Raw genomic sequence first — 16,125 nt, forward strand, 5'->3', positions numbered from 1 at the left:
AATTGACTTTAATGGTTTGATGTCAATTTATACCAGCTGAGGATCTGACCCATAATATGATTGATTCTTCTATAAGTGCTTGCATATGTCCATTACACTGTATGGGTATGATCAAAATCTTAGCATTGTACCTAGTGGTACTTTTTTCCACTTCATTGTTTTAAAAATATTTTATTTCAGAATTTTCAATAATCCCTTAATTTTAGTGTTACAGTTAGCATCGCTTTACACAACATATATGTGAACCTCTTGCTTTTAATATTGAATTTTTTAATATTTAATATTGTTTTGGAAGCCTCAATTTGTAATGATTCTTATTTTCAGAAATCAAACATTTTTCTACAAAAATGTTTTTTGTTCAAAAGTTGATCAGCTCTCCTGTTCAACTGATTCAGGAATGCCGCTCTTGAGCCTGCTGAATAAATCAGTGAAGAGCAGGATCTTTGATATAGCAAAAGCTCCTTTCACGCAGAACAGTGCCTTTGTCAGGGAGCCCAGCTGGCTCAGTAGGGTTGTAAACTATCCAGGAGTCTCCTGAAATTAAAGATTATTTCATGTGATAAAATCTCCAGAAATTCTTCCAACCAAAGTTGGTAACCCTATGCCTCAGGAGTCAAGATGAACGCTGACAAAATTCCTGTTCCTTGTCAAAGGAGTTATTGCTTTGTCAAACATCTTTTTTAAAAAAACCTAAGAAACTAATATATACAAACACTGTGGGGTGTTGAGCTTGCCCTACATGCAATATACCTAATACAAAACCTACAAAGCAAGGAAATAGAAAGTTATGGCTGTCAGCAGTACATATCCTGTTTCTCCAGCCAGAGACATACTTTACCACTAGCCCAATCACCATACCCCCAAGAGAACATGCTGGAGCCCTAACTCTGCCCTAGAGGGTGTGTGCAATTTTACAGAAGTGAATAGTAGGGACACTGGGGGAGTGAAGTTTGGTGTGTTTGTGGTAGAGGTGGAATTTGGGGAAGATTATGCTGGTTTCCCTCCTAAGGCAGAGTTAAAGTTGTGGTGCATTCTCTGTGGTGTAGGGTGGCTGGGCTAGTGGTAAGGTATGTGTCTCTGCGGGAAGAATAGAGGATATTTATTGTTTTAACTCGTTATTCCCTTGCTGTTTAGGTTGTGTTATATTAGGTGTAGAATGACTAACAGATGCATAAAAAACACTTGTGTATTAATATATGGTATCTGTATGGCATAATCTAGATGTAGCTAATTAATGATAAATTTGCTTTAATCGCCTGCACAAAATCAAAAGGAGTACTCGAAAAGTGATCGTACCAGTTTGATTAAAAATCAAGGTTCAAATAAAGGCTCACACATGATTTAGAATATAGCATACTCCAGCATGGCCTTCCCTTGTTGTATTCCTGTATCCCCTTTCCACGGTGGTGTGCCATGCCAAAAGCAAATTAGATATACCCAAAATTACCTCAGATTTTACTTGTCACATTTCCTGTTCATGCACTGTTATAGCATCAGCCCTGAATTGTCACTAAGCCCTAACAGACATCCTATTTTATGACTCTTATTCAAAACCCCTATGTGGAGGATAAAATCCTGGCTCCATTGAAGTTTTTAGGGAAAAAACTACCATTGACATCAGTGAGCCCAAGACTTCATTCTGGATGCTTAGAACCTGGAAGAGGGATGCAAGGAACCCTCCCCCCACACCTCTCCCACACATATACTGATTTGTTTTTTTAATAAAACAAACACAAACCCAAGCTTGCCACCCATCTAAGCCATCATAGAGGGCTTTCATTTTTTTTTAAATAGGGAAAGGGGTTTCAAGTATGAATTTTGCCTTTGGACACCCACATAGTTCTCTGTATTCATATCTGAATATTGGACCTATAGTAAGTTGTGAATAAACACACATGCTGAGTTAGCCCTGTGCACAGGACTAATTCCTCCTTGCTGTGGTGAAACGCACCAGGTTAGACTAGCGTGGGTAGCCTTAAAATTTTGTGCACTGAAAAGCTGAAGGGACTAAACCTTTTTTGGAAATAAAAGGTTAATGGAAACAAAAGTACCTTGTGTATGGTTATTTCAGAGGGAAAAATTTACCAGACACAAACTGAAAGTTTTAATTATACTTCTCTGACTTGATAAAGAGCAGTCTCCCCTGCCCAGTTAGAGCAATGTGCTAATGTTCAAATGGTCTAGACGGAGAAACTCCCATCCCATGACTTTTTGAATAGTTCTGATAGAGAAATGAAATGCTTCCATTTATCTATTTTTTGGAAATGTGAAACAGAGCACAGTATTTTGAACATTTATATTCGACTGTCATATGTATCATTTGTTATTCTCTTCATGCTTAATATCATGGACTTCTGAATATGACTGACTAATGAAAGTATTAGCATGCTATATAATTACTATTCAGATAGTAGCTTGTTAAAAATAAATCAGTATTTTGTGCATCTCATGATGTAGAACACCATTTAAAATTGCATGGCAGTAAATCTTTACGTGCTAAACCTAAACAATGGTCCTATAAATGCTTTAGGGGACATACTGAATGAAAAATGGGTTGTGATCATTTTGAAATATGAAGATTAACTTCTTAATTTGTATTTTATATTCCCACCATCTGTCAGTATATGGGTTAAATAGCATAGGCCTTGCCTGTAAACAGGCAAGGTCACACTTTATTTCTCTTACTCCTCCACTGCTAAATCTGATGTGCAGTAGTAAAGCTTTTAGATTGCCATTTGTAACAGAAAACATGAGGTCATGTCTGTTTCCATGCCGACAGAAGTTCTTGGGAGACCATATTCAGTAAAAGGACAGAGGTGGTGACTCCTGAACAACTCCAGTGTTGTCAACGACTAGTACAACTTTGTAAACACTGCCTGCTAGTGGCTTACAAATATTCAGCAGATTCAAGAGGATCTGTTACTGGAATTAGCCCTGACTGGGATGATACAAGGTATATACTTTCATATTTCTAATTATGAGACATATTGGAATGTATGATCAGATTTTAAATTATATGTGTATACTTTCCTCTAGGCTAGTGGTCTCACCCTGCGGCCCATGAGCTGCTTGTGGCCCAACCAGCACACAGCTATGGCCCATGTGACATCTTCGGGGCCATACAAGTGTGTATATATATTGTGTGGATGGGGCCCACATAACACAGAGAAAGCTGTATATGCAGCCCACAATGGTAAACAGGTAGAGAACCACTGCTCTAGGCCTAGGAAAAAGCAACACGAACTAGTTCACTGTCTGCAACATAAAGGATGAGCATTTCCTTCCAGCCCTACTTCCTGTCATTATGATTTCTATAGTGTGATAGTGAACGCAACAGAAATTATCCTTGCTGGGTTAAGAGGAGACTTACCATATTCCTTTTATTTGAAACTAACTTATTAAAAGTTGTTTGCTTAATGCCCAAATAGCCAGAGTAAGAAAGGCATTCTGTACTTAACTGAATTGAAACTTGCCTTTCTTCCTTTTCCTCAGATTCCTGAGAGTAATTGATTCCTGGTTTGCATTCCTAGGAGTGCCCTAACATGTATTACTCAGCTGGCTTCACAACCACTGTGGGATCCCACAAGAGCATAGCTCCAGGCCATGGTCGGGTAAGTGCCATCTGACTTACTGTGTTGTACAGTTTTGCAAAGTTTACTTCTAAAAACTGCAGACATAAGTTTTTCTTATTGTATTTCCAAAAGTGTATAAACATTTTGTTAAAACCTTGCAAAACAGCACAATATAGTAAAAAAAAAAAAAAAAAAAAAAAAAAAAAAATTGGCACTTACCTGACTCTCCATGCGCAGGGTCAGTTCTTCAGCAGAGTTATAATATTGTCAGCATGCTGACTTTTACTGAAACATCACTAGGAGTGGAGAGCCAGTGATCTGTGACGCAATGGTCCTGAATTGCAGAATTAAAGGTAAGTTTCAGATTTATGTTCTGAATGCTTCTCTTACCCTAGTAATTTGGATCATTCAGTACATAAACCTACAAATGGGTTGTTCATTTTAAAAGTCATGCAGTTCTGTGCAAGGGCAGTGTTTATTCCTTAAAATAGCAAATACATTTAGAATGTCCTATAGAAAATAAACGCAATATATATTATCAGTTAAACCTACTGTATGACTTAATTGCTTAAGCAATATGTCTTTAACTAGTTATTTGATATTAAACTTTCTGCTATTGTCATGTGAATGTTTCAGGGGCTCTAACATAATTTAATACCAGCTGGAAACAGAAGCTGATTGTTCACAGCAAAAGTAGAGGTAATTTAGCCACAAAATGAACCATATGCAATATTCATATACAAATGAGCTTATAATAGTAAAGTGGTAAAATAAAAAAAGATGAAACAAAGTAATTCTTACTTCCACCATTAATACATGGTCATTTTTTTCAATTAAAAACCAGCCATAACTGTTCAGACCAATCAAATCACTGTAGTGTATTGCCTAGCTAACAGGCCTACATTGGCCATTTTCTGTGACTCTGTTGAAGTCCAATGGAAGTGTAATCATGGATTTCAAATGTGAGCAGAATCAGGCTCTCTGTTTGTTTTAGATAAGTGCATAGCAGTTACAAAACAGTAACTTTTACTTCTATATCTGTAGTACCATAGTTGTCAGGGTAACTTTGATTAAAAGCTACAACCAGTCTGCATTTATCTCAAAAAACATTACATTTATATTATGGCTACAACTAACCGTTATGTTCTGGCTAAAAAAGGGGCTTCCTATTTTCTTTACGGGAAAGAAACTTTTATATCAGCTGGGTTTGCTTGTATTTGTCCAGCCAGCCCTAATATGTACAAGGTAACAGTGACGTTATTTCCCTTGAGTAACCACTACACAGTTTCACGTTGCACCTGGGTTTGTCTTTTTAAGCTATCAAGGAAATTATATTAAAGGATTTTCACTGATGATAATTTTGTTCACTATTATTGTGATATAGTATAAGTAAGACCCTGTAAACTGCAGCATATGGGCAGAGAGTGATTTAAAGCTATTTTTTTTCATAACTAAAGTTTCATTTGTATAGCTCTGTTGGGCTTTCTTGAGAGGGAAACGATTTTCAGGCTACGTTTATGTGAACTTTTTTGGCAGCTTTGTCAGATGCATCTCCAGTTTCAATTGGCTATTTGTACATTTTTGGCACTTTACACATTACTGTACATCTAATTCCCAGTGATACTGTTCCTGATGGAAAACCAGTCATTATTTTAACTTTATTGCATAGGAAAAGCTCAAATTGTTAAACATATTTCCAAAATAATTTTCACTGTACAGTTCAGTGGTCCCAGAGCTCTTGTTATCAGATATTAGTGGGAATACCAAGGTAAATGATGAATTATGTTTTCTTCACAAAATAAAAATAAGAGTAAATGCTGTGAAAACACAGCCAGACTTCTTTTCCAGTCAGGATACTCAAATCTCGTAACACATGCTTTTTTAAAAAACAGCCTCTGACCTTTTGAATCCTAACAAAATTCACTTCTAAAAGAAACTTGAAGGAAAGTGGTCATCCCCAACCCCAATTCCCCCTGCTGGTTAGATCCTCAGACAAGCATAAAGAAAAGGAGTACTTGTGGCACCTTAGAGACTAACCAATTTATTTGAGCATGAGCTTTCGTGAGCTACAGCTCACTTCATCCGATGAAGTGAGCTGTAGCTCACGAAAGCTCATGCTCAAATAAATTGGTTAGTCTCTAAGGTGCCACAAGTACTCCTTTTCTTTTTGTGAATACAGACTAACACGGCTGTTACTCTGAAATCAGACAAGCATAGTAGATGTCACATCTCACACCTCATCAGCACTGCTCAGATGTTCTTGCTCCCAAATCTTGTGAGATACTGAGCACCTCTGCACAAAAGGTTTCAGAGTAACAGCCGTGTTAGTCTGTATTCGCAAAAAGAAAAGGAGTACTTGTGGCACCTTAGAGACTAACCAATTTATTTGAGCATGAGCTTTCGTGAGCTACATGCTCAAATAAATTGGTTAGTCTCTAAGGTGCCACAAGTACTCCTTTTCTTTCTGCACAAAAGGTGCTTGCCTCCCATAAGATCAGGCCCTTTGTTTGTAGCAAATTGATTAGCCTTTGGCAATAATGGCCTTCCTCAGGGCTTAAACAAACCAAACATTTACACTTCCTTATAGAGCAGATGTTTCCCATTAACAGTCATGACATTGCCCCTTTCCCTGTGATTAGTAGGATTAATCCTCGGAACTCTTTCAATGCACTCGCTCAGCATCAATCAATATGATTCCCTAGAATGCTGCTACACTTCTTAAAACAATACATTATATAATCTGTGGTGTATGTAATCTGTTCTAGCATTGCCCATCACTCATGAAATTTTGATTTAATGTGGATGTTTTGTATTGTTTTTTGTGCTCATCTAATGACTCCGGGCAATTAATTATAAGAACTGTTAATAAACAGATTTTAAAATTAAATATTAAGCAACAGATGATGAATGTTTGTAATGTTGTCTAAAACATATCCTATAGCTAGTCTGATTTAAAAAAAAAAAGATAACTGAGTCACTGATTAATGAATGATGAATTAGTAGATTGCAGAAATCTGGGGTGTTTGCATTACTTGGATGGTGGTGGTGGCATGCCAATATTTAAAACAACTAGGGATAGTCCAATGATTAGAGAAGAAAACTGGGATTCAAAACTACATGTGTTTTTTTTATTGCCTGGCTTTGCCACTGAATTTCTGTTTCACTTTTTACAGGTCAGTTAATCTGTGTCTCAGTTTTTAACCCATTTTTAATCTGGGAAAAATAATACTATTCTAATTGAGATCCTTAGGAAACAGATTAGAAATAGCTTTGCATAAGTGACTGTTTTCTCGTTTTTTTCCCTATAAAGGGCTGGCTATTGCAAGCATTTAACATCTTTACCATTAAGAAATCAGTGGCAAAATGTATGACCCAAAGTAGGCTGCAGTTTTGCTATGGCTGTCTATAGGTTGTAATAAATAATATTTATTTATTAAACCTTTTCCTTTGTCTGAGACAAAGGCCTGCCACACGGTACTCTGTGTGAATGTACATAAAGTCTGACATACCAAGATTATAATGTGAGGCACATGCATGACTAATGCCTTTGAATGTTATCTTTGCAGTTAAATTCCACTTTTTTAAAATCATTTTTAGGTATTTACTGCCAGGACCTTCACAGTTAATCATGAAAACATCCTCCAACTTTATCTGCACTTCATCTGGAATGCCTCGCTCTAACATATTGTTTGCACCCAGGTATAGCCACTTGTGAAACAAAGAGAAGAGTGCCACGCTTGATAAATAATGGCATTCCATTTTTCCACTTTAAATTTGTGAGGGAGCTGAGTATAAGCACTGTTATATATTTGCTACAGTACATAAAATTTAGCTGAAATCCTACTGTAAAAGCATAACCTTTCTGGAAATGTAATAAACATTGTTAAGTTGTTTACACAAATATGTGAATGTCCAGATCTTGCTAAGTTTATAAGTAATTCCTTCCTACTAGAAATGTTATTTTTGCTGCAATATATAAAATTGAGTTAATCTTGAAGATCCTATTACAGTGTTTAATTTGGTACAATATCTTTTAACTTGAAATATATTTATTGTAAATCATACTGTTCATTCTCTCCTAGATAAGCCTGTTGTAGAACAGTAATGGTAATTAAATATAAGTTGTCTGATCATTTCTATAGCACATTTTAAAATATTGTAAAAGCAAGATCTAATATACAGACGTTTGTATTTCTCCTATGAAATTACAAGGTATGTGTAATATTGTTTTTCAGTAAGGACATAAAGTATCTTTTAGTCTAAATGAAGACAATCCAGAGGGTAAATATTCAAATATGCCAGTTCTGGCAAATAGCTTCTAGTTGGACCCTTGTAATAAAACAGAAGGCAACGGTTATTGTCAGATCTTCCTTCAACCTTCTTGTGTCTTGTGCCTTTCAGTTTCATTTGGGATCAAGTAGTAACCTACAACTCATAAAAGAGCCATGCATATGCAGACATTTTTCAGAATTACTGCAGTGCAACAGTATCCTCTCTAAATCTTAAAATAGTATGATTTGGTTTGGTTTTCACTGTAGGGTGCATTATATATTGTAGAATGACAGGTTTCAGAGGAACAGCCGTGTTAGTAAAGTGAAGTGAGCTGTAGCTCACGAAAGCTCATGCTCAAATAAATTGGTTAGTCTCTAAGGTGCCACAAGTACTCCTTTTCATATTGTAGAATGTATACTCTAATGTATACTTACAGTATTTTCTAGACTTGCTGAAATCCTAACAAAATGGTTGAAGGTACAATTAATTAGATTTGTTACTCAAATTCAGCTTTGCAGACCTGGCTGAGTGACACAATAAGAACTTGATATGTTCATGAGCCAGATCCTGAAGGCAGAGGTGATTTGAAGTGTGATCTACAAAACATAATTTTAAGAGTCTCTCAATATCCACACTTGTCCCATTAATCCCTATACATCAGAGGTCCACAAACTGTGGGGCATGCTCCTCTAGGGTGGGGTACCAAGGAACATTTGGAGGGGGGTGTGGCGGGCTGGGTCAGCTCCCACAGGGGGCAGGGAGGAAGGGTCACTGAGCCCTATTGATAGCTTTGTTCCAGCCATGGCCCCAGCTCTGTACCTGATCCCGTCACAGCCTTGGTACTGCTCTGCATTTGGCTGGGGGCTTGGCTTCCAGCCCGCACCGTGGCCCTGCTCCCAATTCCACCCCAGCCTCGGACCCTGGCCATGGCTCCATCCCCAGGCCCAGACCCACCCCCAGCTGCAGCTCCAGCCTCAGACCCTTACCCTGTCAGCGTCTCCTTCCCCTAACCATGACCCCACTCCTGGCCATGGTTCCAGGGGGGTGCAGACAGAGGGAAGGGGGCACAATCCTCAAAAGTTTGGGGACTACTGCTGTACATGTACATCCTAATAAGTAATTTTTAAAAATGAATCCAGTTTGTAACCAATTAACTGCCTTGTTACTGTTTGGTGTCAAATGCCTGTTCACTCACTAGTGAAAGTGGTCTTTACAAAAACATTTTTATAGTTATTTTCCAGAGACAATGTACTAAATAGGGTGGTAGCCTAATGGTCTTTCTACCAGAGCGTTACATGCTTTTTCCTAGTCACTGACTAGGGAGATGAACATTTCTCTGGGATTGATTTTTGAAACCTTGGCCAGAGCCTACCAAATAGGGAATTTTGACATCTATGCTTTTGCCTATCCAAGTTCCATACCGGTAGGATGACCATTCATAATAGTATGACTGTTTCCTAGATTTTTTAAATGTATTATGCATTTACAATTTGACTCCGAGGCTGATTAGATACAGACAATCTACTAGTCTGACAGAATCTCTTCCTCTTCCATGGTAATGCTGGTTTGCTCACACAGCATGCTCCCATCAGTCCACTTGATGTATCGCTGTGGGCCATACAGTGGTGACAGCCGATAATGCAAATTACATAGGTTTTACAGGTAATCACAACAAAATCCATAAATCCGTCCCTCCAGGGAGTGCTAATGTACAGTGGTCTCCACAGTATTCTGCTTTTGGCCATAGGGGAAATTTGGATCAGCGTCCAAAGGTGCTGAGCAAGGGGACTGGGCAGTCTCTCTGGCTAATTTTGCCAGCAGTAGAATTTTTAAATATAGGGCATTAAGTACAAATATGCAAGCTACGTAGAACTAGAGAAATCAAGGATATGTGTGGGATGTACACAAATGTATCAAGTGATTGGTTTGTTTTCAAAAATGATTTTAGCTGATATTTCATTGTGTTCTTATTTCTAATGAGCCATGCTGGAGTGGTATATAGTTATTAAATCAATATCTCAACAGAATACAATAATCCTAAATACTTTTAATCTCTGCCAAGTGTACGGGCTGTCTACTCTATAGTTAAAGAGGACTGTGTCAGGGACAGTTAGAATCAGGTTCTATATGGTAATATAAACCAATTCACCAGTCAGTGCATCAAAGGTCCCAACAGCAGCAAAATTTCAGTTCCTTTCTTCAAGGATAGGTTTATAAGTCAAAACCAAGACAGTCTAACTTAAACAAGTAAACCACATCCTGCTGGTTAGCCCATTTCAAAGTCCTTTTCCTTCACCCAGGGCCTCCTGCAGATCTCTCTGTAACTGGGCTGCTTGCTGTTCTTTTATCTGATGAGGAGGTAATCTGCAGGCTATCACCTGATTCCTGACCTCAAACCCGTCACCTGATAGGCAGCTAATTAATCATAGGTGGAGCTAAGCCTATCCCCCTTAAAGGGCCAGCCCAACCTGTGAGCAGGTCCACAACTATATTTCCAAATGGTATTAGAGTCTTAGACATGTTTTAACCAAAAGAGGGGGGATGTGGTTCTAATTGCACTATATGTACAACAAATGACTAAAATAAAACTAGTTGTATATAACTTATAATAAATTATCACAAAGAAAATGCCAAATGATATAAAAATAAGATTTTTGCATAGCTTTAGCATATGAATTCTATATATTTTAGATTAATATGATGTTTCCAAACCTGTAGGATAGACCTCCACTATAGCCCTTAGGGAGGCTTGAGAAGAGACCCACGGGAGGCAGGGAAAACTGTATTAGCCTGGATCTATTCTAACCGGCATTGCAACTCTGAAAGGATAATGAACAGTAGCAGCCCAGATTCTCCTTCTTCTAAATAAAAGTACTCATTTGGCTCAGCCCACTGTGTAAGAGAGTTCACAGGATAAGATACACTAATTACTACAAATAAACTGCAGGTTTCATTTTTTGAAAGTCCTGGAGACAGCCACCTTGCAAAAACAATAAATCCCTTGTTGAGGGACAGACTAAGCCTTCTGCTTTAGTAACTTTACAATCTTGAAAAATTGTCGATATTTAGACAAATTATACATTTTTACAGTGTGTGGGGCAGCAAATGTAGGATTTTCCCATTCACTGTTATAGCAGATGCTCAGTGAACCAGTGTCCTGCCATCCATTTGAAAACATAATTTATAACCATAGTCCCTTATCCGCCCTGCCAAAACCTAGCCCATTATGTGGATTTTGTGCATTGATAGGAGAGCAGACTTTTTAAAAGTCTGAAACTGTCTGCTTATTCTCTCTCTCTCTCTCCCCCTGTTCCTCCTCCCACTGACCCTTAGTTTACCAGAAAGCAGACACAATCCTCAGGTATCTGGACGTTTATAGCTGTCATATACCTGGGAGCTGACTCTGCACATGTGTTTAGCTCCCATTCTAGACCATCACAGTTACATGTGCTTCCGGCTTCTTTGGAGAATTGTTCCTAGAAATAGCTTCTAAATATTGAAACTAATTTAGAAACTGGTTTGCTGTCTCTTATACTGTGTGCTAGTGTAAAAATGTGCTAGTGTAAGGCAGGATTGACACTTCTAGGACCACACTGAGAAATACCAATTGCAAAAACTTAAGAAGACTTCACATTTCATTTGTGATGACAAGCAATTCTTACCTTATGAACATTTATGATGATACTTGCTCTTACCGCCTTTACTGGGAGAAAATTCCTATTGAAATCTGTAGGTGTTTTGTCTGTATGGACTAGAATTGGCTTCTAGGAGCGAGCAAAATGGGTGCCATTTTCCTTAATGGAAAAGCTAGTGGTGCAAATATGTTAATAGTTTGAGTGTTTTAAACAAAGCACTAGGCCCAGTAATTTCCCACCCTAAAAAAAGTGCAATATAAAACTGCTTTTGCAGTTCTTGGTAACAAGCTCAGGAGTCCAAATATAAAGGCAGAACAGCATAGAAGGCACTATACGTTAAGCATTACTTTTCCAAGGTAATGTAAGAAAAGAACCTAATAGCCCACTTGGTGGACTTTGGCCTTCAGGGTAAAGTTCTGTCTGAAAATGAATTTCTTGTCTTCATTATAGAAAAATCAGTCTACACTATGGCAGTTAGTTTACTGTGTAGGAAAATGTACAGCTAAAATCTGACAAGTAAGTCAGATTGAGTGGGGGGAGGGATAGGTTAGTGGTTTGAGCATTAGCTTGCTAAACCCAGGGTTGTGAGTTCAATCTTTGAGGGGCTCATTTAGGGATCTGGGGCAAAAATTGGGGATTGGTCCTGTTTTGAGCAGGGGGTTGGACTAGATGATCTCCTGAGATCCCTTCCAACCCTGATAGTCTAGGATTTCTTAGTCATGACAAGGACTTCTAGGAAAGTTTTTTTGTTTTTGAATAATAAGGTACAGATTGAGTTTACATTTTATCTCTCTTTCCATATCTTCTAAATGTAAAGACGGAACTGTATTGGAGTTACATAACATCTAATTTAGGTATATCATATGAAATACTGAAAAAGAGCTAACTTGGAGCTCTTTGATTTATTCCTGTTTTCAGATAAAGTTCATTTTTAAGAGCTCTATTAACTTGAATATTTGTCACTTTTCTGACTTGCTACTGTTTTTGTTGCATTTTTTCTGTAAGAAAGTTTTCCTGCATTAATTGTTGTTCTTCATCTAAGTTCTTTGCTCTGTAGGGGGTCACCCCTAGGCAGAAGGCCAATACAAATCTCTGCACCATCTAAATTCCTCATAAGCCCTCAAATAGTGCCTTTAGTGGGACTTAATGGACCATGAGCTTATGCTAATCCTCAGCTCAGGCGTGAGTTTCAACGTAATTCAAGTGAAAGGGGCTGTTAAAGGAGAGTGTTCCCTCAAAGGTAAACAGTCTGATCCTTTTCTCCTGAAGGCATATCCTAAAGGGTGCTGAGTTCCTAAAACGCTAATTGATGCCAGTGGAAGTTACAAGTACTCAGCACCTCCACGGAGGTAGTTTATTGAATTCAGTGGTAATTTTGTCACTTATGTCAGCGGGAGCAGGAGTTTTAATTGTGAGGCTGTGTGGCTGGAACTCTTTTTTTTTTTTTTTCCGTCCACTGTTCCTACTTTCAGAAAAAAAGACAACATTCTGTGTTGAAGAGCAACGTAGAAATATTTTAGTCCATGCTGCTAACGTTTGTATTTATATTTATTAAAATTTTTTGATAGGACATACTGAGAATGGTGGCAGGGTCCTGCTTAGTATCGTGTTACATGGGTATAAGCACTGTGGATACTAGACAATATTCTGACTAATGATTTGGATAATGGAACATAGAGTGTGCTTATAAAATCTGCAGATGGCACCAAGCTGGGAAGGAATGCTAACATTCTGGAAGACAGGATTAGAATTCAAAACAACCTTGCCAAATTAGAGAATTGTTCTGAAATCAACAAGATGAAATTCAGTAAAGACAAGTGCAAAGTCCTTTACTTAGGGAAAGAAAATTCCAATGCACAACTACAAAATAGGGAATAACTGGCTAGGTGGAAGTACAGCTGAAAAGGATCTGGTGCTTACAGTGGATCACAAATTGAATATGAGTTAACAATGTGATGCAGGTGCAGAAAAGGGTAATATTCTGTGGTATGTTTAGTCTTGAGAAAAGAAGATTGAGGGGGGACCTGATAAGTCTTCAGATGTGTTAAGGGATGCTATAAAGAGGATGGTGATCAATTGTTCTCCATGTCCAGTGAAAGAAGGATGAGAAGTAATAGATAAAGAAGCAAGGAGATTTAGGTTAGATATTAGGAAAAACTTTCTAACTGTAAATGTAGTTAAGCTCTGGAATAGGCTTCCCAGTGAGGTTATGTAATCCCCATCATTGGAGGTTTTTAAGAACAGGCTTGGCAAACCTGTCAGGGATAGTTTATGTTTACTTGGTCCTGCCTCAGCGTAGAGGGCTACACTGGATGACCACTTGAGATCCCTTCTAGCTGTACATTTCTATGATTCTATGGATTCCTGGATGCAGCTCATACTCTCATAGGCTCTCTTGCACAGAGCAAAAGTCAACTCCACCTTTTAGACTGTAAGCTCTTTGGAAGGGACTGTCATTTTCTATTTTTGTTAAGTGACACAATAGGGCCTCACCCTGTTTGAGGTCTGTAAGTGGTTCTCACAGTACGAATGATAAATAACAGTTGAAACTAGTTTGTATAGCTCCTTAAACACCCCTGATTATTTCTAATGTATTTACAGCTGTGTGGAGCAAAAAAAGGAACATAGTGTTGAGTGAAATGGGGTCTGGCAGCTCCCAGAGCCATTATTTAATATTTTATACTGGATCAAATGGCTGCATAGCAGTCTTAATCACCCAGAAAACTTACCCAGCCAAGAGCTAGACTAACAGCCACTGTTATGAAGAAGTGGAGGCCTGTAATTGAGTGACACACACATGTCTTCTCCTTTCCAGTGCATTAGTCAAACAGCTGAGCATTGTTGTTGCAGCAGAAACAACACAGGATCATGGGGACTGCTAGACATGCAGCCAGATTGTTACCAGTTGCTGCTGTTTTTAACGCAGTACAAAACCAAAGACACCCCAGAAAACACAGGCCAGTTTGGGAGCAGATCTGAAGACTAAGATGATCTGATATTTGTAACAATTGTTTTGTACCAGTGATGGTATTCTAAGCCCGTTTGCACATCCTCCTGGTCTTTTTTTGTTGACTTGTTTCATTAGTGGTAAGGTTAGCCATGGTGATATCATCAAAACAATGTATTTGGGTAACATTCAACATGAACCAAAGCCTGCATTTGGCATGTGCCAAGTGTGGAGTAGCATAGAAACCCACACGTGGTCAGCAGCCCTTCCAGCACACTCTAGTGTCTTGCTGTTGTCACCCCCATATCCTCCTTTCATCTTGAAAGCAGAACCCCGTAAAGTCAAACACACTGACTCAAATCTGTTGGCAGCTGTTGACTTCCTATCTCCTCCTCCTTGTTAACACCAATGTCCCAGGCCTGCTGATGACAAGCAACTATTCCTCCTTCGCTCCACAGATATGCTTCTGAGGGTCATTAGAGTCCGGCCATGCACCAGGTGTCTTTTCTTTGCTCCATAGAAGCTAGCACCAGTTATAACTATGTATTTCTGAAAAAACAATGTAAGAACTAATATTCTTTATACTTACTAGCTTACAAGCTACTGACATCTTATTTGCTCAAGTTGTTACAACTTTCAGAGTACTGTGGCTGTCTGGCATGATACAGGAAGGCAAAGATACCACTGAACTTTCTTTTGGAAGTGCAAATATTTTCAGACCTCGTTTTTCAGCCCAGTCAACACATGCAAACAGTAAATATTGCATATGCTGTAACCTCCAAATATTAACTGGATTGATACAAATTTGGGGTTTGAGGATAAGGTTAATAATAATGAATTTGCTAACATGATTCAAACTATTCTCATGTGCTTTCCTATCTGTCTTTGAATGCAAATGTTGTTACAAAGAAAATGCTTGAAATGTCAACATAATATGCAATTTACATAGTTTTGTCATGGCCCTGTATATATGAAGCTTATTTCAGTTACTCAAATATGTATAATAATAAAAAAACTGTCTAACATAAGAAGGCTGTAGTATGTAATCAAATGGCTACTTTTGCTTTACAAACACTCACATTGTTTCAGCAGTGGAAAAAGCTTAGCTCCCAATTAAGCTTTCAGAATGATGGGATATATTTCATAGTAATTGTCGTCTTCTCCACTGACTTCAACAGCACTACAGGGATGACTTTACCAGCTATTAAAGTCAAGTCAAGTAAATAAAATCTGTATACATTTTTGTTTTAGTTGGCTGTAATATAACCTGTTCTAAAATTCTAGAAGGGCAGTTGTATATCTTCTTTTTTTTTTTGGATCAAGCATTATAGCAACACCCCGTAGTGCTAAAATAGCTAAGGTTGTGTCAGCATTTCTGTGACATACGAGTTTATACTTTACTTGGATTGCAATTTAGCACACAAAATCTCAGCTGGAAGTACAATACCTTTACTATGGTCATTTAAACAACAATAAATTTGGCAATTTTTAAGTTATGCCACTGTGGTTTTCCTTCTTTAAAGAAACAAAACAAAACTGTTTGAAACGCTGTGTGAGTGTCATTCAAAAGCAACTTTGATTTCTTTGTATAGTAATTGGTGAAGGACTTGTTTTTTAACATAGTCCAGGCATTGACCGGTCTAGTCTTGTTGTCTTCATGCAGCTATTCTCCCATTAACTTCAATCCACAGTTTTATTC

At 38.1% G+C, this 16,125-nt stretch overlaps 1 protein-coding gene across 6 annotated transcripts in view; it reads left to right on the forward strand.

The window, feature by feature from the left end:
* The window catches only part of TTLL7 (tubulin tyrosine ligase like 7), a 134,740-nt gene extending 118,818 nt beyond the window's left edge, over positions 1-15,922 (forward strand). For 4 of the 6 annotated variants that reach the window (XM_048861131.2, XM_048861132.2, XM_048861134.2 and 1 more), the window contains 2 exons: positions 2,780-2,953; positions 7,170-15,922. In XM_048861131.2, coding sequence (XP_048717088.2) covers positions 2,780-2,953; positions 7,170-7,287 — 292 coding nt within the window. In that variant the 3' untranslated portion in view covers positions 7,288-15,922. Of the gene's footprint in view, positions 1-2,779; positions 2,954-3,492; positions 3,612-3,809; positions 3,926-7,169 lie in introns of all 6 variants that reach the window. The other 2 variants (XR_007358025.2, XR_007358024.2) reach the window with 2 other exon arrangements.
* The last annotated feature ends 203 nt before the right edge of the window (positions 15,923-16,125 follow it).

The sequence above is a fragment of the Caretta caretta genome, chromosome 8, assembly GCF_965140235.1.
Source record: "Caretta caretta isolate rCarCar2 chromosome 8, rCarCar1.hap1, whole genome shotgun sequence".
NCBI lineage: Eukaryota > Metazoa > Chordata > Testudines > Cheloniidae > Caretta > Caretta caretta.